General features: G+C 49.4%; 10 protein-coding genes across 10 annotated transcripts; 6 read left to right on the top strand and 4 right to left on the bottom strand.

The window, feature by feature from the left end:
• Nucleotides 1–325: 325 nt before the first annotated feature.
• N7508_004293 (histidine phosphatase family protein) lies at nucleotides 326–1915 on the bottom strand (the record flags this gene model as incomplete). The annotated part of the gene is made up of 1 exon (XM_058462359.1): nucleotides 326–1915. One exon carries the CDS (start codon nucleotides 1913–1915, stop codon nucleotides 326–328), a length of 1590 nt encoding a protein of 529 aa, XP_058320984.1.
• Nucleotides 1916–4069: 2154 nt separating this feature from the next.
• On the top strand, nucleotides 4070–6985 carry N7508_004292 (uncharacterized protein; the record flags this gene model as incomplete). Its single annotated transcript, XM_058462358.1, has 2 exons — nucleotides 4070–5201; nucleotides 5253–6985. The coding sequence occupies 2 exons, from the start codon at nucleotides 4070–4072 to the stop codon at nucleotides 6983–6985; spliced, it is 2865 nt and encodes a 954-aa protein (XP_058320983.1).
• Nucleotides 6986–7417: 432 nt separating this feature from the next.
• On the bottom strand, nucleotides 7418–8642 carry N7508_004291 (TFIIH/NER complex subunit TFB3; the record flags this gene model as incomplete). The annotated part of the gene is made up of 3 exons (XM_058462357.1): nucleotides 7418–8249; nucleotides 8310–8550; nucleotides 8603–8642. The coding sequence occupies 3 exons, from the start codon at nucleotides 8640–8642 to the stop codon at nucleotides 7418–7420; spliced, it is 1113 nt and encodes a 370-aa protein (XP_058320982.1).
• A 183-nt stretch (nucleotides 8643–8825) lies between these two features.
• N7508_004290 (prefoldin-like protein) lies at nucleotides 8826–10613 on the top strand (the record flags this gene model as incomplete). Its single annotated transcript, XM_058462356.1, has 1 exon — nucleotides 8826–10613. The coding sequence occupies one exon, from the start codon at nucleotides 8826–8828 to the stop codon at nucleotides 10611–10613; it is 1788 nt and encodes a 595-aa protein (XP_058320981.1).
• A 943-nt stretch (nucleotides 10614–11556) lies between these two features.
• Nucleotides 11557–13660, bottom strand: N7508_004289 (protein kinase IKS1; the record flags this gene model as incomplete). The annotated part of the gene is made up of 2 exons (XM_058462355.1): nucleotides 11557–13558; nucleotides 13605–13660. 2 exons carry the CDS (start codon nucleotides 13658–13660, stop codon nucleotides 11557–11559), a joined length of 2058 nt encoding a protein of 685 aa, XP_058320980.1.
• Nucleotides 13661–14018: 358 nt separating this feature from the next.
• On the top strand, nucleotides 14019–15386 carry N7508_004288 (uncharacterized protein; the record flags this gene model as incomplete). The annotated part of the gene is made up of 1 exon (XM_058462354.1): nucleotides 14019–15386. The coding sequence occupies one exon, from the start codon at nucleotides 14019–14021 to the stop codon at nucleotides 15384–15386; it is 1368 nt and encodes a 455-aa protein (XP_058320979.1).
• A 686-nt stretch (nucleotides 15387–16072) lies between these two features.
• N7508_004287 (putative GTPase NOG2) lies at nucleotides 16073–18241 on the bottom strand (the record flags this gene model as incomplete). Its single annotated transcript, XM_058462353.1, has 3 exons — nucleotides 16073–16921; nucleotides 17345–18092; nucleotides 18144–18241. 3 exons carry the CDS (start codon nucleotides 18239–18241, stop codon nucleotides 16073–16075), a joined length of 1695 nt encoding a protein of 564 aa, XP_058320978.1.
• A 263-nt stretch (nucleotides 18242–18504) lies between these two features.
• Nucleotides 18505–19371, top strand: N7508_004286 (uncharacterized protein; the record flags this gene model as incomplete). Its single annotated transcript, XM_058462352.1, has 1 exon — nucleotides 18505–19371. One exon carries the CDS (start codon nucleotides 18505–18507, stop codon nucleotides 19369–19371), a length of 867 nt encoding a protein of 288 aa, XP_058320977.1.
• Nucleotides 19372–20320: 949 nt separating this feature from the next.
• N7508_004285 (uncharacterized protein) lies at nucleotides 20321–22064 on the top strand (the record flags this gene model as incomplete). Its single annotated transcript, XM_058462351.1, has 6 exons — nucleotides 20321–20526; nucleotides 20576–20747; nucleotides 20803–21054; nucleotides 21113–21623; nucleotides 21689–21725; nucleotides 21797–22064. 6 exons carry the CDS (start codon nucleotides 20321–20323, stop codon nucleotides 22062–22064), a joined length of 1446 nt encoding a protein of 481 aa, XP_058320976.1.
• A 402-nt stretch (nucleotides 22065–22466) lies between these two features.
• Nucleotides 22467–22985, top strand: N7508_004284 (DUF2462 domain-containing protein; the record flags this gene model as incomplete). Its single annotated transcript, XM_058462350.1, has 3 exons — nucleotides 22467–22516; nucleotides 22683–22764; nucleotides 22845–22985. 3 exons carry the CDS (start codon nucleotides 22467–22469, stop codon nucleotides 22983–22985), a joined length of 273 nt encoding a protein of 90 aa, XP_058320975.1.
• Between the last annotated feature and the right edge of the window lie 2050 nt (nucleotides 22986–25035).

Here is a 25035-nt window from a genome sequence, read left to right as displayed (position 1 = left end):
TGTTTGAATTACTTGCTGAGGACTTGCATGCGTTAGAGCATTTTTAGTCATTTATCTGGTTGCAATTATATAGTTTCTGGGATATCATTTTGTTTTTGTTTCAAGTTGAATTGATTGGCGTAGGTGGAAATCATGCCGATGCAGATGCAGATGCTAATAAGAATAAGAATAATTTAACAGAAACGGACAGGCATGCAATAGTACCGTACATATACATTTTGTGGGCATCAAGCGTCGTAACAATATCTGAAACACAAACCTGAAACCGCACACACGATTCCTCCACCAATGGGTATTTCCAACTGAAAATCGAATCAAAAGGCCACTAAACAAAGCACTGGCCCCAATTTCCACCGGAGCGCACAAAATCTAGACCTTTCACGAAATCGCTCCGACGACAACGCCCAAGCTCATCCACATCGCACCCATGCAATGGTACAACACGGTCATTGACAAGAGCCCGCACGAAAGGCTCGGAGTTCGGATCGGAATGACACTGCATCATCTCGATGTATGCGCGCGCAGCGAATGGCACGAGCCAGGCAGCCGAGTATCCATCGGCCTTTGCAGGCGACTGAACATGCGAGCGTGGGAGCGTAGCGGTGCTGTTGTACAATCCCAACGCGAAGAAGATGGGGATCATGCCATTATCATGCGTGAAATCTGCGTACATGGTGTAGTTCAGTGGAAATGTTGCTGCACCGGGTGCGTCGAGGGTATGGTTTGTGCTTGTGTCATCGTGGACAGGGCTGTGTGTGAGACGGGCGATCAGCTCGTTTGCGAAGCCGATGCCTTGGGCTGGGCCCAGGGGGTTGCCAGCTCCGTAGCTGTAGTACTTGTCTAAGGATTGGAGATAGTTGTATTTGGTCCATTCTTCTTCAGTGAAGAGGTTGCAGAATGGGGAGTTTTTGGTTCCGACTGTTGATTGGGAGACTGTGTCGAAGGGGCACATGTCCATCAGGTAGACGACTTCCTTGTCAGAGAGTTCGATGCCTGGGATGTTGGCTTCGAGGCGCGTGCGAATTGCTGGGGCAAAGACGGAAATGAATTCGTCAGAGGCTTCATCGCCCAGTGTGCTGTTCTCGAGATTTGTGCAGGTGTTGTGGTTTAGACTGTTATTGAAGCCGGGCTCTTCAGAGATGAGGACGCTGATTTTGGGAGCCGACTGTCGGTGGTTGGCTTCTTGGTCTTTGGACTTTGCATATTGGAAGCCGTTGATGAACTTGATTCCTGATTCCACGACCCGCGATGAATCAGAAGAACGAATGAAGGGCACAGCTTGCTTGGTCAACTCCGCATAGCGCTGGTAGAACTTCAACCCCGACCCGACCATCTGACGCTCGCCAAACGGCGTCAGATCATCGCTGCCAAGAGTGTAGTTGTACGAGCGAAGGAATTTCGTCTTGCCCTTGAAAGCCGTAGCATTGGCTTGGATCTTGTCGATAAGAGCTCCATACTTCTCACTCTTCGATGCCGTCGGGTACCGAGCGCCATGGCGGGAGAGCACCTGAACAAAGGTGATGCGACAGTCATCGGGTACCTCATCGGAGATAGCAGACTCCTCAGCAAGAGAGAAATAAGGCGAATACTGGCCCCAGCGGTGCGAGACCTCAGGGTTGCATTGATAACCACCGTTAACAGTATTGCAAGCCTCGCCACTTCGCGACGTTCTCTTCGATCTAGAAACAGGAGAAGAAACCGGCAGGTCAGGCCGCGCTCCGGACAACTCTGTTGTGGAATACGAGGGTTCGTACTCAGACCCAGGCACAAAGTACACAGCCGACAGGAAGAGCATGCCCAACAGGGCAGCCATGGTCACCACCGACCATTTTCGGGACCGTTGCTGCTTCGAGCCGTGATCTCGGCGGCGTCCGAGCAGGCTCTCCTCCTCGCCGCGGTGACTGTAGTACCCCATTTTCGATCCCGGGTTGACCTTTTTTTGTCCCAAGTTCGAGTCCAAGTATTCAAGTAACTAATACATGTACTGGTGAACCCGGAGTGAAACCGCAGGAGGTGTGAGTGGGAGTCAGTCCATTCTTTAATGTGACCTGACTTTCAAGTTCAAGGAATTCCGCGCAACCCTCCCTGGCTGTTGTGCTCGTGAGTGGTTCCTGTCGTGTGATTGGTCGGCGGCTGAATCAAGCCAGCAACACGTGGTGCAGGCCCTACCCGTGACTTAATAGGTACTTGAGTGTACCTAATTTTTAGTGAGTTTCACTAAGAGGGTGCGGGTCACGTCAAGTACCTCTAACGGTGCCTCTACAAGGTCCTACTACTTCTATCTCCACCTCACTTCTACCAGGGCAGTAATTGTATGTAGAGATGTAAATGATTGAGGTTCTCTTTTGTCCGTTTATCTTGCATGCAGATCACATAGTAGGTCTTTATGCAATCACTCTGCATAGAGATACTCATCTCATTCGACATTGCTTACCGCTGTTTCCACCATTCGACACAATCCTGTTCTATGTGGAACTTAGACTCTAATAAGCTATGGATCCAACTGCCTTCTCATGCTTTGTTGTAAAAATCAGATTCCATACATATGACCTGAAATAAACTCATTTACTATGGCTCCAATAGTAATCTTCTTTGCTTACTATGATATCGCTTGATGTATTTCAGGAATGTTTATGTACAAGAGAAGAAAGGTTATAATGATCCGATTGCCTTCTTTCCCACCGAACTCCATATAGGATGTCACCCACAAGGCTTTCGAAGATACGTTTGTAATTGCCATTCCAGATATTAACCCTGAGAAAGCCAAAGAAACTTGGGTTAAGGTATCAGTGCATCCACAAGATTCAGGAATGGGATGCAAGCCGTCGGTCCTTCGGTTTGGAAGATCCGAGCGTCCATGTATGTGGCATACAGTTTGTTCCATTTGTTGAAGGATGGCGATATCGATCTCCACCTATGATGTGACGAAATTCTGGGTCCACAGAACACCTCAGGGCCTTTCGGGCCACCATGAGTTTCCCTCGCTCAAATTGGAACTTCCTCAAATCGTTTCTATAGGCGTTGATCTTGCGGCCATCGGTCTCTGGGAGCTCGAGCCAATATCCATTCTCGTCCAGAGGAAAGCGCAGCTCCTTCGGACACTTTGGCTCTTCAAATTCTCCAGTAAGATACTGATCCACGTAATTTAGGGATGCTAGGTTTTGAAAATGTTAGAATCCATTCTTTCCTCAGGCTCAGAAGTCATGTTGGCAAATCACAAGCTGAATCCAGCTGTCTCTTTCACGCAGAAGATATCTAGTACCGTATCAAAAATAGTCGGAGCATGGAAGACCGACCACAGCGAAGTATATCAGGTTTGAGTATGCATCCTGACGTCCATTCATCAGCCATAACATGGTATGCGGCGTGATTTTGTAGTGCATGATCTGTAAATATTACTAGCCAATCATGAGTGGTGTTGAACAGGGTTGAGAAATCAACACGTGTTGTAAGTATGTATCTCATCATGGTGAGAGAAATACACCAACTCGTATCCCCTTGGAAATTTCATCCCTTTGGCTTTATGTTTTATCGTTCGAGCGAGTTGAATTTACCTTGGAATATGTTTCTATGACCACAAATCGATGAAATAAGTTGTCAGCGAACGAAAACCCACCCATGTACCATGATGAGAGCTTTCTTCATGCCTACGTAGCATACTGCAAAACTTGACCAATAACCAACTGTGTTAGAGGTTTAAAAACAATGTAAGGAGCCAGAGGCATAATCATGCATGTTCAAATCTTGGTTGCCATAGTTATATCTGTACCTGCAGGTACACCACATATAGAAGCCGCGGGGCTCAAAGTATGGTATTTGCTGGAGGAAACTGGGAGAAGGAAGACTCCTGAGATATAATTTGAGATTTCAGCAAGTGAAAAGTATAAGAAAAAACATGAAATCAGAACACATATGTAAACATAAGAATCCGAACTAAAGGTGAGATTCAGTAGTTGTAGAGTGGGCCAATCAAGAGTGGGACTGTTGCCGAGACGCGCCAGACCCAAACATTCCGGCTTCCCCCAAACAAACCAGCCTCTCCATTTCCTCCAACTTCACACAACTCACAATGCCTCCAATGAGGGATTTCGATGAGGATTCGTTCTCTCTGACCAATATCGAACACGAAATTATGGGCACATCAACACGTCGTGTCGACGAGCCCGAACTTGACTACGATATCCACACTTCAACCCTCGACCAAGCCTTCCCTGATTTCTCCCAAATACAGACCTCCGAAGAAGAACAGGATGAGCCTTCAGTGAGCGACATCGAAATGTCCGTGGAATTGGGACGCGGTGCTGGCAAGGCGGGACGCGACGACTCGCGAAGCTCTGTGATGAGCTTCGAAAACAGTGTCCGTTCTTCTTCACCTGCAATTCGGGTCGAATACCCAACTCCACAAAAGCCCACTACGCGCCCACAGCGTCGAGCCGTCAGTGAAAATCTTCGAAAGAACGCCCAAGTGCGGCGCGCGACCCAAGCACAGAAGGAAACCATGAGTCCGCAAGTATCAAAGTCCCAGCGCGACCAGCGTCGAACATTTTCCGACATGCACGCCAAAGTGCGCGATAACTACGACGGCTCTTTCTTGGGAGATGAACGTCCAGCCCCAGTTTCAACAAAGACGCGCTCGACGCGCTTCGGAAATGCCAACACCTCGCAAGATATTGCAGACGCTGTTGAGCGAGCTTCGCGTGATGCCTACGCCAAGGAATTGCGCAAGTCTACTTCAGGCACTCCTCGCAAGGCCAGTGCCAATCCAGCCAACAACAATACTATTGGTGATACCATGACCCACCAATCATTCCTTCTCCCCGACCTCCCTAATATCTCCGAACTTGTGTCTGGTGTGTACGAAGATGGCACACCTGTCTACAACCGACAAGGCAAGATGCGTTCTACTCGGTTTGTTTCACCACTGCAAGATAACACCGAAATGTCTCTGCCCCATGATCACTTCCCGCTGGACGCAGTACCTGTTCCTGAAGATGAGAAGGCCTTGTTCGTTTCATTGAGGCTGCTCCAGGACAAAGTGGCAGAGTTGAACATGTGGAAGTCCGACGCAGAAAGGCGAATGGAAAACTATCGTCAGGAGAACGCCTCCCTAAAATCGAGCAAACATCGTCACTCAGTCAAGTATGATTCAGAAGACAATGAGCACAAGAAGGGATCTAAACGTTTGGCGAATGAGAATCAGAGTGAGTATCTTGCGATTCAGTTTGCATGCTTTGGCTAACGGTTAGATAAAGAATTGGAAGCAAGCAACCTTGAATTACAAAACCAGCTGGACATTGCAGATCGAAAGGCTCAGGTTCAGGAGTCCGCCATTAAGCGTCTTAATCACGACCGAGAGTCAGCCATCTCCCAACTTGGTGCAGCTTATCTCGAAAACCGAGAACTCAAGGCCGACAATGAGGAATTAAGACAAGAGAACGCGGATCTCAAATCCCAACTTCCTCGGTCCTCCCACCGCAAGAGCCGCGAGCAGGACACCCTCGAATCTGAGGCTAGCTCAACTGTATCTGATGCCGACGATAGCCAGTTGTATACCGAGCGCAGCGCCGACATGAGTCGCAGCACTAAGGACCTCACATCGAAGAGCACCCGCTCTCACACTAAGAGCAGACGCCACGATGATTCGCGTTCGAAGGTTTCTAACCAGGTGGATAAGGAAATTCATCGTCTTGAAAAGGAACGCGCCGATGAGGCTCTTTTCTCCCTCGAGGTGCCCAACCCAAGACGCACCTCGAGTTCAAAATCCTCGAAGCCCGCGACTCGTACAGTTGAATCAAAGAGCTCCCGGAAGCAGCCCAACACTAGCAAACAACGTGTGAAGCGAGTCGTGGTGGAGGATGTGAGCTCGCCAGTTGAGGCGACTGAGCAGACAAAGGAGTCTTCTGATGTGGATGTTACCTTCTTGAGTTTGATTGATGAACATGAAATTGCTCGTCTACGCAAGACCCTGGAAGAGGAGAGATTGTTGCGTAAACAGCGCCGCCCAAGTATTCCCAAGGAAAGCAACCCCACAGAGACCGTCAACTCAACCAGGCAGAGCATTTTGAAAGCTCCTGCTCCTCGCAAATCATCGATTCGCGAAAGCAAGCCGATGACCCCTCGCCCAGCATCCGCTGCCGGTGATATCACCACCGGTTCAAGAGTAACCACCGATGGAGAGTCTAGTCTTACTGTTCCAATTGCAGAGCGTTCCAGGCGTCACTCAGACAACTCCTTGCCTGCAACCACCCCGCTCAAGAAGCAGCGACCTGCTCCTGACATGACCTCCGCTTTCATTCTTCCTGATATTACACTCCACCAGGCAGACTTGGCGGCTAACGACCCATCCAAGCTGCCCCAAGCCACCCAGAAAGCATTGGACAGCATTGCCCAACACAACGGCAAGAACTGTACTGTCTGCCATGGCCGCTCGAATGATGATGAATGCAACCACGAGCCGGTCAAGATCCCCAAGCCTGTTCCAGCTTCGGAGCGCATGCCCAAGCCCTCAGTATACAACGAGGAGCCTACCATGCGCCCTTCGCAACCACCCGCCGTCGCCCTTGCCACCGTCCTGAAGAGCCTGGAAGACGAGCTCTCTCACCTGAAGATGCAACTGGCCACCTACCAGAGCGCCTTCAACAAGCTGGACGCATCCCTCGGCAAGCGCCCACGCAAGGCCCTCCTCGAAAAGATCGACAAGCTCCTCAAGGACATCGACATGAAGTCCGACCAGATCTACGCCCTGTACGATGTCCTCGAAGGACAAAAGCAAGACGGCCATGAAATGACCGAGCAAGAAATGGAGATGACCCTCGAATCCATTGGAATTGATTTCGGTGCATCCCAAGCACCAGATATTACAGGTACCACTGACAAGTCTTCCCGTCACACTGATCAGATTGATCTAGATGATGAGGATTTGCCTTGGGAGGGTATTGAGAGTACTACTGAGATGACTGGACATCTCTCTATTCGCGGTCACTAAATTGAGACTGATTGCATTGCGTTGCATTGTATATCGTTGTTCTTTCCTGTGGTTTGGTGTTACTTTTGTGTTGTCGCATGGAGTTTTGGATTGAATCTGTATGTTTAAGTTGTTTGGACTGGATAATTCATTGTTGAGTAGTTCTTGATAGCCGATGTCCCCGTGACCTTCAAAACAAAGTCTTTATTTATTCGAATCTCGTGCTTGTTGTCGGGTTAAACATGTATTTTCGCCATTTACGATATTCTGTGCTAGTTTAGGGTATTAAATTTCCTTTGCAATCTATGAGTCGCATGCAAATTCCATATTTTAATCCATATAACTTATATGGTGGCTGATAGGGCCATGGTCATACATGAAAAACAAAACGCCATCGCTATGCCTCGAAGCTTCTTAAAGCCTTGTAAAAGATCAGACCAAATGCAAGAGCAACTACGAAGCATTTTCGCCCCCAGTAGCAGCCATAGCAGCACCCTCAGTAGCAACAGGCTTGGAAGCATCTCTCTGCGAGATCTCCTCGCCAACAAAGCAACTCAAGCCTGCAAAAGCCTCAAGCAACGTGCGCGAGTAGTACTCGCCCAAGTCATACCCACCAGCTTGCATCCGTGTATCTTGCCGAATAGGATCCAGATACGTAGAGGGGTAGTATGACTGGAGGGAGTAGTAATCGCGCTTCTCGGGAACATACCCCATGAAAGGATCGTAGGGCTTTTCTGGCTCGGGCGTCTTGATCTTGCGCAGACCCTTGACAAGCCCTGTATCCGGTCCACCGGCGCTTTCCATAGAAGACAGCCCACTCGCACCGCGCTTGCCTTCCGTTCCACGGAGTGCAGCTTGTTTCTGTCGGATACGCTCCTCCTCGCTGCGTCTGGCGGAGGACTTCTTGAGTAGAACTTTGTGGCCTTCGCGCGCGATGGCTGCGGCGTCGGTTGATGAGCCGGAAGCTAGTCGTGAGAGGAAGTCCTCGCGTCCGGCTTGGAGCTCGCGGCGCTCTATTTCGTATTCTTGGCGTGCGGCTTGTCGGCGGAGCTTGGCTTCTTCTTGTTCAAGGGTCATGCGTGCTTGGAAAGAGTGTGCCTCTTCGACTTCCAGGGCTTGGTTCGTGCGGATTGATTGCATGTTTTCTGTTGCGTATTTTTGGAGTTGGGATTCGGTTTTCGCGACGTCGACGCGCGTTACTAGGTTCATGATTATCTCTTCGCGTTGTTCGAGGAAGTCATCGAAGGCGCGTTTGGAGTCGAATTCTTCTTCGCGGCGGTTTAGACTGGAGGATGTTATGTTAGTTATGGGTATAGTGAGGTATTCGGGATGCGAAGGGACATACATTTGCATCACGCGCCGCCGAATATCTACTTCTCTCTCCACTCCGATATCTTCGAACGTCTGCTTGCGGAACTTGTTCTTACGCAAGGTCTTGCGACATCCGGCGACAGGACAATTCGAGGGACCACCTGAGAAGATGCGGTCCACACAGGACTCGCACATCTTGTGGTAGCATTCTGGGTTGATGAGAAATCGCATATCGGGATTCAGGTATCGCGAGGATTTGCAGACGGGGCAGACCTCTGAGAGACTGGGTTAGTATGAAATATACCACAGGAGCTACATGATGCTTACCATCGTCATCCCGACGGGACGTTGCATCTTTTGAAGCCATCGTGAGGGCGTGAATCTGAAGGAAGAGTAAAAGTGACGTGCGGACCAACTTCGGAACTCGATAAGCACGTGCGCACGGACCATATCTTCTACTCATCTTTTTGGACTTTTTTTGCCTCCAAACATCCCACCTTTTCCTTCCTTCTTTTCAAGTTATATCCCCAGCGTGAAGCTGTTCCTCAATATGGGGGTTCCAAATCACAGCCTTGACGCTCTCGAAGAGCAGCGCCTCGCGCTCGAAAATAACATTCTCCAACTGCAGAAATCGCTCTACCACTGGCGAACTTGGGAAGCGGAATACGACGGACTGCGCGAAGAGATCGGCAATTTGGGTGGCGAATCGAGTACAGATGACTTCCTTAATGTCGCTTTGGAATTTGGAGGCACACTCGTGGACGAGAAGGAAATGCAGGCGATACTTGGGTCGCAAGGTGTGATGCGGTCTCGCGGACAAGTGATTGATCTCCTGGGCCGCCGGATCGACTATGTGAAGCAGAATGTGGCGACAATGGAGAAGAGAGTCCGGAAGGCCGAGGATGAACTCTCTGCTCTGGGCGCAAGGGATCAGCCGTTGCAAGAGGGTGGAGAGTTTCCGATGCAGGAGATTATGGAGGAGCTTGACGAAGATGGAAATGTTGTGTCGAGCTCGATCAATACTCCCGGAAGCCAGGCATCAGAATTGTTGGACGTGTTGAAGAAGGCTGGTGTCAAGGATATCCCGGATGCTGAAGAGTCGAAGACTATTGCTACCCCCATCGAGGCTATACCTGAGGAGGATGTTGGTGAGCTGAGCAGCTCGAGGGCTGCAGGCGAGCAGGCTGATTCATCGAGAGATCAAAATGCGCCTCTTCCGTCAAATGACATTTCCCGCGAGGATCTCGACCTCAAGCGCCCTGTGTCGGTTGTAACTCCCGAGGATCGTCAGCAGCCGCCTGTCACCGATGTAAATGAAAATGTGGAAGATGCGAGACTACGCCGTGAAATGCTCCAATACGGCATTGATGAAGTGGGCGCAATCGTGGCCGAACTTGAAATGAACGAGTCCGGAAGTGATGTCTCTTTCGACGAAGACTATGATTACGACTATGACGAGGAAGATAACGAGGACGAATACGGCCGTTCTCACACTGCACTTCCCGAGGATTATCACCAGCAGATGCGGGAGCTGGAAGCCAAGCTTAATGCTCGCGGCTTGATGAACATGGGCAAGGACACGCAAACATTCCCCGAAGAAGTTCAGCAGGAGATCGGAAATATTACTGTGGTTGAGACCGAAACCGAGTCTACTTCGAAGGACAAGAAACCAAAGAAGCGTGTTGCATTCGCCGATAATCTTGACATCGCACCGGCTCCTGAAACACAGGCTACCGCCGAGAAGATTTCTCCCCCGCAAGACGAGCCCAAGGTGCTCGCTGATTCCATTGTTGAGCGTACAAGTCGTCCCCAGGAACAACCTCGACCTACGCCATCAGGCACTAAGAAGGCTTCACGGTTCAAGAGTGCTCGAGGTACCGCACCAGGCACTCCGGCCAGCGAATCTGTAACTTCAGGCGCTACCACAACGCACCCTACCGAATCTCGAATTCGCAAGCAAGCAAACGCAACTCCATCTACCGCGCCTCCCACTCTCTTCCCAGCCACACCCAAAGAGCCTAAGCCTTTCTCCACACCTATCACCGATATCACCGAGAACGAGCACAAGCCCTACACACCCAAACCTCCTCAGGACAGAACACTGGCCGAGAAAGTCTTCGAACGTCAGGTCACAGCCGGAGCCGCCAAAGCACCAGAACTGGACCACTACGATGAAGAGCTCCACCAGAAGCAGATTGCATCTGAATTCTTCCACATGCAGAATCGCATGTCTGGAAAGAGTGGTTCCCAAGCCGAGGAAGAACAGGTCATTCTCCCACCTGAACCGGAGGAGCCACCCAAGCGCGTGAGCAAGTTCAAAGCTTCGCGCATGGGTTAGTTCTGCATAGTATGGATAGATTAGAATAGGTGGCACGGGGTATAGGATGATATATACCCATAGCAAATATAGAGATGAGATACATGTTGCATGGTTTCGCCGGAAAGGGACTTTCTTCACCAAGTTCAAGCCAATCGGGCTACCTGGCAAACATAGCGTTAGGGAATTCGAGTGTGCAGCTGCGACAGATATTAAAGAAATTGATAAATAACGCAATACCTACATAATCGTATCAGTCAGACTACTTCTCTTAGCCTGAAGGTCTTTATACCTCTGTTCTTACATGTGTTGTTAAATGAGACCCACTCGCATGGGCTTCTTCCTTCTTTCACTTCTCTTCCAGTGAGTATCAGTAAGTTCACACTTCCTAGTCTGGACCTTGCTTGTTTTGTCGAGCACCCTTGGGTGAATGGGCATATCTCTTACTCATAGAGCGCGGACTGAGGCATGGTCATCTGCTGGTTTATACAAAACAAATGAGAGGTCAAGACAGCCGTGTCACCTCACTTACTCCCATCTTTTCTCTCCACCCGAAAGGAGGGGGATGGGAGGTGTCTTTATTGTAATCCTTCGAGTACTTATGGACAGGCGATTATGGAAATAGAGCTAGTCAATCTCTCTACACTTATTGTTATCACGTGTAGTCGGTGATATAGTTCTCGTTACTATCTGTTTATAAGTGCAACTTGAAACTTGCCTCCTTGACTAATAGCCTACATGTTATGCGTACCGTTTTATTGTAACTTTTATTGCGAATATTTTTTTACACGTACAGCTCAGGCTGAATCCATGTCAAAAAATATAATCATTAACTCGTAAGGTATAAAACGGCCTTAATGGCCTCGTCAGAGTCATGTTCATGTACAAACAACAAAAAAAAAAAAAAAAAAAAAAAAAAGAAAGAAAGAAAGAAGCACGTTAAAGTACGAGCCAAAGGGATAGATTACATGTGCATACTCGAGTCTCGATGCCACATGCACAAAGCACCTAGACGGATGCCCAGCCCGATGAAAACTAAATGAACAAACACAGCGAGAAGTTGTGCCTGGACACTTCGGACCTGGAGGGTCAATACTGCTGAAAGCAGGACTGGGTAGAGGACCCAGGGGTTCACGGCTAGGGGCGAGCAGGGGTGGAGAGTTGAGACGACTTTGATGAAGAAGAGAGAGAATTGTAAGGTATGAGACGAGGGATAGAAAGTTGTCAGAGAGTTCAGGAAGGGGAATCGGCTTGGTGGCGGTGGAAGGAGATGGTGTTTGGAGAAAGAGTGGGATTGGGCGTCAATGGAGTTTTCCTCATGGGGTTGCCGGGTTGGGGATAAAGGCGGGGAGGTAGAGTAACGGTGTCGAACAACGAGGTCTTGGTTTGGGGTTAGGACTGGGTCATCTTCGAGACTTACGCCCTCTGCTGGCGTTGTGCTCGCTCGAAGATTACTCGAGTCAAACATGGAGTCTCGCCGGAAACTTGCGGATGGGCGGGTCCCATGTTTTGTCGGAGAAAGAGCACGCTCGATGGATGGCTGTGGGCTGTCCACTGGGCGTATTCGAGCACCTGGTAGGTCAAGACCTGCTGAGCTAGCCTTTCTGAAGCGGAAGTTGTCGTTTCCGTTGGCATTAGCGCCGGCTTGGATACCGCTCAAGACTTCCTCAGCTGAAGGGCGTCGATTTGGGTCGACAGAAAGAAGACGCTCAAGGAATTTGTACAGTTTCTCAGGAAGGTCGGGGCGGATTGCTCGCGCATGGTCGAATCCAGCCCAGCTGGTAATTTCCGCACGGAGTTGGTCCAAGTCCTCTTTCTCCTCGTTGATGATGTCTGCATTGGCATATGGTAGAGCTGCAAAGCAGAGGAAGTATAGAATCATTCCTAAGGAGAAGATGTCGGATTTGAAACTGAAATTCCCAAATGGCCCATTGGGGTATTCTTGTCGAAGAACTTCTGGCGCACAGTATGAAAGGGTACCCGTTGCACCAGTTGACTTGCGCATTGCATTCTGCTGTTGCACTTCACCAAAGTCGCTGACCAAGACCCTGATGCCATCACTAGTCTCATGGAGAAGGCAGTTGTGTGGCTTCAGATCACGATGAATGTATCCATTGGCATGAAGGTAGCGTAGACCAGAAGTGATATCCCGGAAGAAAGAGTAGATCTGATCCAGCTGAAGTGTGCGGGGACCTCCCGTGCCCGTTTGGAGCTCGGGTTCCCCCTTCGACTTCCGCCGGAGACGGTCCTTTAGCTGCTGGGCGGTAGTCGAGGTCTGAACAGAGCCGCAAATGTAGTTGTGCAAGTCGCCGGCATTGCAATATTGCTGCAGAATGAATGCGCAAGCCACACTTGGACCAAAATTGCTAATCTTTGCATTTTCCAGCCAGACGTGGCGGTATGAAACAAGGTTCTGGTGTGAGAGATGCTGTAAAAGTTGTACCTCGCCAAGTACTTTTTCTAACCACTCATGATCGTCACCGACGGGGACACGCTTGCATGCATAGTCGCCAAGAGAGACCCCATCCAAGACATGCTTCACTAGTAGCACCACACCTTTTCCACCTTTGCCCAGGATTCGTTCTTCGACAAAGAATCTCCTGAAGTAATCCGGACTGAATGCCGCGGATGATATTCCCTGTGATCCAGACGTCGGCTGAGAGCGTGGTTCGTTGAGCGGTGTACCGGGAAGGGCAGGTTGGACAAGACGGCGGCGTGGGGAAGGAGGAGATGACGAAGAGGCGGAGCTGGGGAGGCTGTTGTTGAGCATGCGAAAATAATTAGGATTGATGAATTCCCCCTCTGGCTCGTGATTCCCACGATGTCGTCCCCGGCTACTGTCGCGCATAGGACGGTGGCAGAGCGGGCAGTTAGCGAGCTCTACATCGTCATCGGTGTCGGCCGTATTGCGGAGAACGAGCTGCTGCGAATCGCGGTCAAAGACAACCACGGAGTCATTGTGCCGCCTGATATTGTTAGATCGGGGATATGCAACGGGCATGCATCACTTACAGCACAACATCCAGGTTTCCACCATTGTAGGGGACCATAGACATATTGTCTGGCATTATTGGTAAGGGGATGGCGCTGGAGCTCTGATGACGATGGTATCGCAGGGCGGTGAGGGCTGAAAGTATAGAAAGTTACCAACATCAAGTGAACTGGAAAAGTTCTAAGGGGGTTTTTACTATTTATATAGATCGCTATGAAGTGTCTGACTTGCCAGGATCAAGTGAGGCATACTCAAACATGCAAATGAGGCAGACTCGACTAGGATCCCCAGCTGAGGCTGTAGAGTGGGACCCGATTGCAACCGCGGTTGAGTCTTAAGCTTATCTCTGATCTTCGATCTTCATCTCGACATCTATATCTTCGACGGATCTTCATTTATTATCTGGCCTATTCCACTCACTCCTCGCATTAGCCATGGAGCGGAAAAGCTCATCGCCAATGGCCCCCACCTTCATGGTCTCCGCACCAGGAAAAGTGATAGTCTTCGGCGAACACGCAGCAGTATACAACAAGCCAGCCATAGCAGCCGCAATCTCACTGAGATCCTACCTCCTAGTGACGACCCTCTCCAAGTCTCAACGGACCGTGAAGCTCAATTTCAGAGACATTGGCCTGGACCACACATGGAAGATCGACACTCTCCCATGGGATACATTCCAACAACCAAGCAAGAAGAAATTCTACTACTCGTTAGTGGACTCTCTGGACCCGGAGCTCCTGGAAGCAATAAAGCCACACGCAGAAGCAGTATCCAAAGATCTCCCAGAGAAACAGCGCAAGATCCACATCCGCTCCGCAACAGCCTTTCTCTACCTCTTCCTCTCACTAAGCTCCCCAGAAAGCCCAGGCTTCATCTACACTCTACGCTCAACGATCCCAATCGGCGCAGGCCTAGGTAGCAGTGCAAGCGTCTGCGTCTGTCTAAGTGCAGCCCTGCTCCTCCAAATCCGCACACTCGCAGGACCCCACCCAGACCAACCGCCCGAAGAAGCAGAGACCCAGATCGAGCGGATCAACCGCTGGGCGTTTGTCGGCGAGCTTTGTACACATGGTGATCCAAGTGGGATTGATAATACTGTCTCGGCGAGTGGGAAGGCAGTCATATATCAGAGGAACGGTGCAAGTGCACCAACCGTCACGCCGCTGGCTAAATTCCCTAAACTGCCTCTTCTCCTGATTGATACGCAGCAGGCGCGCTCGACGGCAACGCAGGTAGATAAGGTGCGGGAGCTGAGGACTAACCATGGACAATTGACGGAGTCGATTTTGACTGGCATTGGGCAGCTTACGGCTTCGGCATTGGAGCTTATTACTACTCCTGGTTTTGATAGTCAGGATGGAATCTCCCAGACTCTCGAGCATCTTGGGACACTGATCCGTGTTAACCATGGATTTTTGGTTTCGCTGGGTGTGTCTCATCCGCGCCTGGAGCGGATCCGTGAATTGGTCGATTATACGGACATTGGGTGGACGAAGTTGACGGGTGCTGGGGGTGGTGGGTGTGCTATTACGCTGTTCAAGCCAGATGTGCTGGAAGGCACTATTCAGGAGCTAGAGCGGGATCTTACTGCTGAGGGCTTCCGGATATACGAGACTGTGCTTGGGGCTGATGGGGTTGGGGTGCTTTGGCCTGCTGTTTTCCGAACTGGGGGTGACGAAAGTGAGGAGATTGATCAGGAGAAATTCGAGAATGCGCCTGGGCCCAAAGGGATTGAGGAGCTTGTTGGAGTTGGGGCGCAGGAAAACCGTGAGGGCTGGAAGTTTTGGACGCGGTATATCTAAATAGAGGGCGTTGAGCATATGCAAACGAGCCAAATGGCTTAAATTACTTTAGGATTATGTTTTTATATCAGCAACTAAATTTTCTCTTCCTCCCAGATTACAAGGCTTCGCCACCCATCCCCAACTAGTGAGGCTCATCCAACCCACATTTTGGTATCCCTCCCCTCCTGTAGTTTTCCTCCACAACTTCTAACTTGACCAACATCTGACAGAAATGTCAATAAGTTCACGAGTAAGAGGTGAACTCAACAAGCTTGAGGGTTTAAGGATTTGCTACGACTTGACTAATCAGGAAACATATGGTGTGAATTTATTTCATTGATTTTGGTTTTGATTCCTCTGAATCGGGTATCTGGAATAGGGCTGGTGATTGAAACACCAGACCCTTGGTATGCACGATTAAGTACTGGGAAGCTCACAATCGGACACGAAGCTTGGTGGCGACGCGCTCTTCGGGCTGAGCTGTGCAAGACAGTCCGAAGACAACAGCGATTGGAAACATGACACGTCGAATGGCTCGAGCCAATATCCCGTTAGACAGGAACGGCGAATGATGAGGATGAGGCAGCCAAGCTCTGGTATTTCAAGAGCAGGGAGGGCCGACCCCGTTGTGGCAGATTGCCTGCGTGTTTCATGGCTGAATGGGGGTGACACTCGAGTGCCGTAGAAATTCATGAATAGGCCAATCACTCCTCGCCACTCTCGACGTCGCTGACCTCGATTTGGGCTATCGAGTCGTTGTCGCTATCATCGAAGCCACCAAACTCGTCCTGAGCAGGCTTTGAGTCGGAAGACTCGGCTTCCGACTCCTCGGCCTCAGCATCCTTAGCGGCAGGTTCGTCGTTCTCGTTCAACTTGCGCTTGCGTCCCATTTCACCGAGACGACCTTCACGGCCTTCAATCTTCGGTTCATCCTTGCCATCCTGGCCCTGGAGCTTGGGAGGAGGAGTGAACCAAGGGATCTTTCCACGGAGGAAGTCGTTGATCATCATCTTGGCAACACCATCGACATCCGGCTCGCCTCCACGGAGAAGACGGCCACCCTTGCGGGCGAGAAGAGCCAGGAAGTCAATGTGGTCCTCCTGCCACTTGATGCCGTAGGTGCGCTCAAGGTGACGGGGCTGGACACGACGAAGGACAGCGGGAATGTACTGCTCCGGGTTGTGGACGTTCTCAACACGACAAACACCACGAAGGAGAATGTCTTCCGGAGTATCGTTCTGGCTGGGAGGAACCACACCAGGGCAATCAATAAGGTAGATTCTCTTCATCAATGTGACATACTGCCACACCTTGGTCTCACCCGGAATGGGAGCGACTGTGCACACCTTCTTGTTGCGAAGAGTGTTGATGATAGAAGACTTGCCCGAGTTGGGGTAACCGATCAGGCCAACCGAAACCTGCTTACGATCGGAGTGGAGAGAAGAGAACTGACGAAGCAGAGCGATCAAAGATCCCTTGCCGAAAGAGTTGTTGATGTTGGCATGGAAAGCCAATGTTGGGTAATCCTTGGAGAGATGACGAACCCAGGCAGCCTAGTGAAGATGAAATGTTAGCATCAGTCACCAGACAATGAGATATTGTGTAAGCAAAATGTGTGGGATGTTACTAAGAACTCTGCCACTAAGCCACCAAAAAGGCAGAAGCAAAGTTCAACTCAAAAACAAAACACATCTGTCCCTTGCGACATGTTTTCAAGACGAAAACAAGTCAACCTAGCTTCAGAAAGAAATTCGGTGCGGGACAGTGTTAATCTACCAAAGCTGTAACAGACAGACCTCCATTGTAAACAAAGCACGACACGTGTCGCGGGAAGAAGCCTTGACTTAGCGATGGAACTGGCGCAAGGCCAATAAAGCAAGACAAAAAGCAAAACAAAAAGCAAATACAAGACACAAAGAATAGAATGCAAGAAGAAGGGTATTGGGAAATGAGGGTAGAAGAATGTCGGAACTTACAGCAACTCCTGTTGGGACAAGATCACACTTGTTCAAGACAAAGATCAAGTGCTTGTGAGGTGCCTCTTCGCGAATGTATTTCTCAACACTGCGGCAACGGGTACCTTCGGGATCACGAGAATCGAGGACATGGATAACCACATCAGAGGAATCGATGACCTTGTAAAGCTCGTTCCAAATACGCTTACTCTGTCCCTTGGAAAAGACAGATTCACGAGCGGTAGTGAGCTGGCCAAGATCTTCTTTGGCATTGTCATCACCGCCAACGATAGCACTTCCGTCAGCGTGGGTACCCTCATCGTTCTTCTCGATGTAGGTATCTTGCATCTTAGCAGTCTCGCCAGCGAGGTCCTCGAGGGACGCCACGCCAAGCTTGACACGCTTGCGCTGAGCCTTGGGTCCGAAAGTGTCACCAAAAGGAGAGGTCTCAATAGCCATCTTGGCCTGGTGCTGCTTCAGACCGTTAATTGCACCCTTGTCATCCCGGATCAAGCTCATGGGGAGCTTGTTGGTCTTAAGGAGAACTTGGTAAGGGTCGGAAGCACGGTCGGCGACAGCCTCACGGAACGAGGTCAAAGCCTCTTGGGAAATAACACGGGTGTTGCCGAACCATTTACGATTGGGCTCGATCCGAGCTGTGGGCTTATCTCTGGACTGGTAGCTCGCGGCGACTGTGATGTTTCCTTCCTTGTCACGGCGCGCCTTGCCATCCTTGAACATGTTCAAGGTCTTAATCTTCTTGGCATCACTGAAGTATATGTCAGTCACTGGTCACGACGAGGAGTCAAGCTGTACATACCGGTAGAAATTTTCACCTTTGGTTTTGACATTGCCCATGCCATCGCCAGTCTTCCCCTGCCGCTCTTTACGAGTGGCCTCTTTCTTTCCTGTACCCATGGTGAAGGTTGGAATATGAAAGGAGAAGAAAAAAAGTAGTAGACAAGACCAAACACAGGGGAGTGGCAGAGTGCAAGAAGAAGAAGAAAAAAAGAGGAAGGCGGCGAAGATTATTTTTTTTTTGACGCCAAGAAAGCACGGACCACGGGAAAATCGCTTCTTCCTTGACCGCGTATCCTCCCTATGATTCTCCGCCTCAGCTCCAACGTCAATTGTACTATTAATTAGCCAATTCAGTCACTTCTGGTGACATTGAATCGCGCATGTCTGTCCTCCGCAGCAGCCGGACTGCCTCCGTGCAGGTCCGCGGATTTACAACCTCCTCCAACCTCCGTGTCGGACCCGAGTCCCCTCAATTCATCGATGTGCCCAAGATTGTCCAGCCTGGCAACCCCGTCCGACCTCATGTGAAGGGTACACTTCCTGTGCCTCGCGAATTATTCCCCTCCCGCCGAACCGACAAGCCCAAGAAAGCATATATTGATGCCGCGACACCCACCCCCAAGTCAGAACGCACTGTCAGCCCGACAAGTAGCAACCCGGAAAAGCAAGAATGGAAGTTCCATATGGCAGAATTACGACGACAGAACCTGCGGGAGGGTCTCACCAGCCTGTTCCAGCGCAAACAAAAGGCGGATAACAAGATGATCGCCCGCAGTCTCGAGAACCAGAGAAGGCGAGACCAGATTCTTCAACAACCCATGCGCGAGGACGAGCGTCTCACCCGTCCATCGGTAATTCAAGAAATGCAGCCCCGCAAGCAAGGCATCATCCCCGATCCCAACCGGGAGGAGCGCCTCGCACTCTCCCAGGCTCGCTTGGAGGCCAAACAGGCACAGAAGGAGGCAGAGCGCCAGGAGCACCTACACTCCTTGTACATGAACGCTCGCACTTTCATTACGACGGAGGAGCAACTTGCCGCTGAAATCGACCGGGTATTCCCCGAGGGCGAGAACGTGGCATGGCGCAACGACCACCAGCCCGGTGAAAACATCTGGAACCTAGGTAACCCCCCGACTGTTAGCAGTCTTGCTGGAAAGACTCGCAAGGCTGGCGAGACCGCGCGCTGGGATATCGTCCAGGAACGGGTCAAGAAGCTCGGAGAGGAGATTACCGGTGGTAAGATTTGAGTGTAATCTTTATTTTGGCATCATGTACAATATTTTCAGCTGTTGCATTTAACTGAGACAAGAGTTTCTCTTGTGTTCATTTTGATACGTATGTCCCATTCTATTGTAATATATTTCAGCCTACTAAGCAACCGCTGTTCCCATGCTATATTTGTCTTGCGGCTGGCCTCGCGGACGGGAAACAACAGGATTAACTTCATAGAGGTCACGATGTCCCAGTGGATGTATCGAAGGCCAAGGCCGTCAAGGGCGAGGTTGAACGGCAATCAATAAAACTTAGCCCCGGCCACCATTTGCAAGGCTCCATGTCAATGCCAATCCCCAGGCATATCAGGAACTAAGGGATGTTTCTTGCAAAATTGATTCAAGGAGGTCTTGCTGGCCGTACTTTCCGTCCGACTGGTAATTTGAGAGGCGTCTGAAATCGGCTAGGTGACTCAGATATCTCACAGAAATGAATTGCGAAGGTCCCCGTTTTCCTTTCTTTCTGTCCTGTAGGCAGCGAGATACTGTAAAAGCAATTTTCACCAGATATGGCGAAAATGACAATAAGACTCCGTTTCGCTCGTATATCGAAGCTCTCCAAGTAAGCGATACACATAGAAACATAGCCTCATTGGATATACATCGAGTCTCGAAGTATAAAGACATCATGAAGTAAGTTACGCAATACAATTCACAAGTCAACATCCGGTGGAAAATATCTCACGGAAAATACCCAAGCACAACTTCCACCGGAGGTTAACAAACCAATCAGACCGATCTACCCCGGATCTCAACCCTCGGAGCAGCATCAAATATGAACTTGCGGAGAAATTGTGGGAACAAATGTGGGCACAGTAAGTGCCAGTGTCAATGCTATAATCCCGCAATCATTATATATCTGGGATGTAGACGCATCAATTCTTCCCTTCTTTCACCATTGCCTCAGTGCTCCGAGACCATCACAATGAAAGACACTAACACTGACGAAGCTCACATCGAGGACACAGAGAAAGGAGCTCTCCAACATGCGGATATCATTGCTTCGTTTAGTCCTAGTGAGCAGAAGAAGCTCATTCGGCGCATTGATGCTCGCCTGGTGATCACGCTGGGATTTCTGTACTGCGTCAGTCTGCTGGATCGGACTAATCTTGGGGCTGCTTCTGTTGCTGGGTATGTTGCGACTATACTCTCTTGCATGGATTTCGCTGACTCAATTCAGAATGCAGGGTGACCTGAACATGAACGCTTCCAACAACGGCTACAGCATCACATCTCTGGTATTCTTCATCACATACACCATCTTCCAGATCCCTGCCACGGTCATCATCCGTAAGGTAGGGCCACGACTGTTTATTTCAGGTATTGTGCTCGTCTGGGGAGCTGTCATGCTGGTAAGTTTCCCGTGAATGCATTCAATCGCTTTCTTTTCTCACAAAACCGTGCCAGAGCTTTGGCTTCGTCCCAAATTGGCAGACCATGGCCGGTCTCCGCATCATTCTAGGTGCTCTGGAGGCTGGAATGTATCCAGGCAGCGTTTACCTCCTTAGCACCTGGTACCCGCGCTACGAACTCCAGAAGCGAAATGCCACATTCTACCTAATCGGAAGCATGGCCTCAGGCTTCGGTGGTATCCTAGCCTATGGCTTAATGCAGATGGATGGAATAACCGGGAAAGCTGGATGGGAATGGATCTTCATCGTAAGAAGCCATTTACCTATCTAAGCAGAAATACATGACCAACTAATACTACATGCAGATTGAAGGCCTCCTAACCTGCATCCTCGGAATCGTCTCCTACGTCTTCCTAGTCGACTTCCCAGAACGGGCCCCAAAATCCTGGAAGTTTCTCAACGAAACCGAAGCACAATTCGTTATCGCCCGAATTGAGAACGACAGAGCAGATGCTTCTGTGGAACCATTCTCCATGGGCAAATACCTCGCCAATGGCAAAGACAGCAAAGTCTGGGCTTATGCTGCCCTTTACATGCTTACCACCACGAACAGTTACTCGATTGCATATTTCCTCCCTATCATCCTGGAGAAGAGTATGCACTTCTCTGTGGCGAAGGCGCAATGTCTTGTTGCGCCGCCTTATGTTGCTGCCGCCATCGTTATGTATGTCCAGGCTGTTTACTCTGATAAATGGCGTTTGCGTGGTCCTGTGGTTGCTGTTAATGCGCTCATGGGGCTGCTTGGACTTGGATTGTTGGGATATCTTGAGAATCCCGCGCCTAGGTACTTCGGTGTTTTCTTGGCTACTATTGCTGGTGAGTTGATTAATCTGGCTCAGTTGTGCTGTTGGGTGTTTGGAGTTTCTCACAACGTATTATAGCAAATGCGAATTGTCCAGCTTTAGTGTCGTGGCAGAGGTAAGGCAATTACTACTTTACCGAGTTCTATGCTGTAGTTGAACCCGTTCTAACATATATATCCACTCTAGTAACAACATCCGCGGTCAATGGAAACGAGCCTTTACATCCGCTACTCTGATCGGCGGAGGAAGCATCGGAGGAATCATTGGAACAACAGTATTCCGCGCTCAAGATGCACCCAATTATCGACCAGGTCTGCTCTGTGCTATGCTAGCCAATGCCTTGGTCGTCGTTATCGTGGGCGCAATGACGCTGAAGTTCAATCGGGCCAACAAGCGGGTTGCAGCTGGTGGAAAGCCAATTGAAGGACAGATTGGGTTTAAGTACACTTACTGAAAAGTAGCGGTGGCTTAGAAAAATATCTCTCTTCTATCTTGGATGTTATTCATCCAATCTCGCTAGCGCGTTTCTTCTTATCATTGTTGTATCTAAAACCATCCAATAATGTCCAGATCAGTTAGCCGATATATTTATATCCCACACCTAAAAGCAATCAATCCAAGCCCATCAATTCAACAACGACCAAAAACCAAGAACAGATATATACCTCGGACCGGAACAACAAAACAACGACTCCACGTGACACCACCGATAAGCACGATAAGCAATTTTCCCTCCGCCAACCCCAAAAAAAGATCGCAGATTAAAATACACCGTGCTGCAGGCAGTACTCTCTCACCTCGTTCCTGTCACCTTATCCCTCAACCTATCCCCCACAGTCAAATACACACAGCAAATATGGTTCAAGGATCCCTGAAGAAGGCTGGACCCGCCACACCTGGTCGGAAGTGAGTTGCACACTACCCTGACGGAAGAGGCACCATTCATCACCATGGCGATGGGGGTAGTTTTTCTTTCACTTTCACTCTTTCACGTTACACACGCGACGAAATAGCAATTCGAGGTACAATATTTGACCTGTGAACTTGACTAATATTTCTTCTTTCTATTCAGGCCCGCTAAGACAACCAGACCCGGTGTGCGATCAGTTGCACCTAAGAAAGCCAATCTGATTAAGCAGCGGAAGTTGACGAAGGTATGGATTTTATTCTTTCTGTTTGTGCATATGATGTGCTACATTCCAAAGAACGAAATAACCAACACAACACCATATAGAAACTCACATCCGGCCTCGTTGGCAAGACGGAACGCAGTCTCGCGACAAAGGCGGGTCATCTTGAGATTCTGGCTGGAGGAAAGAAGGATCGTCTTCAGAAGGAGAAGAAGAAGGCTCAGGAGGCTGGCAAGAAGGCTTGAGCGGTTCGGGGACAAAATATATGAATCTGCATTTTATGCGTGGTTTTGCTTTTTCGTCTGTTCTGTCTTCCATGGTCGTTCTGTTCCTGTTCAGTTTCTAGTTCCGTGCTCTAGATTTTCGATGAGTGCATGAAATCGATACCCAGTTTCTTTTTGGTATATTCTTTCCTTTTGTAATTTGTCTAGCTTATTTTACACATCAAATATCGACTTTGGTAGATCTTCAAGCCTTCATGATTACACATACATAGACCTAACTATCCCACGCAATACGCGTTGCCTTTGGCAAGATTACTGCAAGATGCCATCGACATTCCTATTTAGTTGGCGGAAGCGAGCAACGAGAATACCATACTTGCCCGCGAAAGAGTCACAAGAGTCATCTATAAGATCATTATTAGTCATTGGAACCAAAAGAAGAAGAAGTCGTATTAAGCATACCCTCAACCATAAGATGCCACTTTGTGCATGTAGGACTTGCCCCAGTTCCTGTTGGACTAGGAGGACCTGTAGTAGTAGGAGGAGGAGAGGGTGCCGGCCTAGCCGTGCTGTCTTCCCATACTCGACCACATATCGCAAAACCGGCTCGGATGTTAGTGCGTTGGGCATTGACGCTAGGATTGTACTCGTTCAGCTTTGCCTCCGTGATTTCATACTGCACCGACAGGCTTTTGCACGTATCCCTATTCCCGAGAATATACCAATTGTTGCACGTGTCAGGAACGCCAGATTCCGTGGGACCTGGAGGGTCAGCCCGGCCTTGGGGAATAAACGTTGTGGTAGTCGGAAGGTATGACGAGGGTATATCGGTGGGACTAGGAAGAATAGGGTCTGTGGGTGCTGGATAGAATGCAAGCGTGGCAGAGGTAAAGGAGGGAAAAAGGGAGAAATAAAAAGCGGATGCTCTAGAGAATAGTCAGGACTCAAAACTATTGTAAATTCACGTTCTGAGCACATTTTATCGGAATTATCTAGATGGATGTCCCAGGTGATGGCAAAGAGAGCAATATCGACAAGGTTGTGGGAGCTATAAACTCTCATACAACGCGTGGTGTCGGGATGATGGTCTGCGACCCCACGCTTTTTAGGGTGGCTTCATCAGAGTCTCACAGTAAGATCCAAATCCTTCCTCGCTTTGCAAATGGTTTGTCGGCTGCTGATAGGCTTGTACCAGTAGCTGCAATGTCGTTTTCGACAATAAAACTGCCAACGCCAAATTCAGGAGGGATGAGCAATTGACCCAGACGAGATGTTCAATATCACTAGTGGGTCCCTTTACATTGCTGACTTTCTTGGTTTAAACTGATCACGATATTCCAAACGCGTTGAAACCCTAGAGGATGCGGAGGTTTTTGAGATTGGATTGCCATTGCGATGAGCCATCAAAGCGTATATCAAGAAGTAAGCCTTGATATTGACGAAATTTCACCGATGCCACGAGTAATGTCCAATTCAGTGGATCCATTTGAGGGTAGACGGTTAATAGAAATGTTGTTGCTGGGGTAAATTTGGTCTTCTGTCGCCCTATTCGCCTGATCTCAACCCAATTGAAGAATCTGTAGTCGAGCTTGAAAGTTCTATCAAGCGTAACTGGAGTTGCTATGAGAGAGACCCCGGCCAAAGGCTTTCACATTTTTCTCGAATGGTGTACCAATGTGGTCGGTGCACAAGAAGATAGTGCCAAAGGCCATTTTCGCCATACGGGATTGAAAATAGAAGTGTTAGGCGGTTGAATAGTTGAACACTGACTGGCGGTAGATACTGCGATATATGCACATAGGCCACAAAAGTGCGAGGAAAGAGAAAGACGCGGGATAAAACGAGTCTAACTTTGATTTTGATGTCACAACGAGTTGCTGCTATTCATACTTTCCCGTTGCATTATTGCTCTCCGTTATATTCCTAGTATCTAAGGTAGTATAGTATCCGATTATCTTGATTGCTAGGCATGTGATTCAAAATCCAATGCTCTCATCTGAATCGTAGGTGTCGGCTTTCATCTCTTTTCGAAGCTGCTCGAACGTATATCTGTAGCCCTTGATGTCACGGG

The sequence above is a fragment of the Penicillium antarcticum genome, assembly GCF_028974205.1.
Source record: "Penicillium antarcticum strain IBT 31339 chromosome Unknown utg000004l_segment0_segment0, whole genome shotgun sequence".
Classification (NCBI taxonomy): domain Eukaryota; kingdom Fungi; phylum Ascomycota; class Eurotiomycetes; order Eurotiales; family Aspergillaceae; genus Penicillium; species Penicillium antarcticum.
This window is presented reverse-complemented; position numbering and strand designations above follow the sequence as displayed.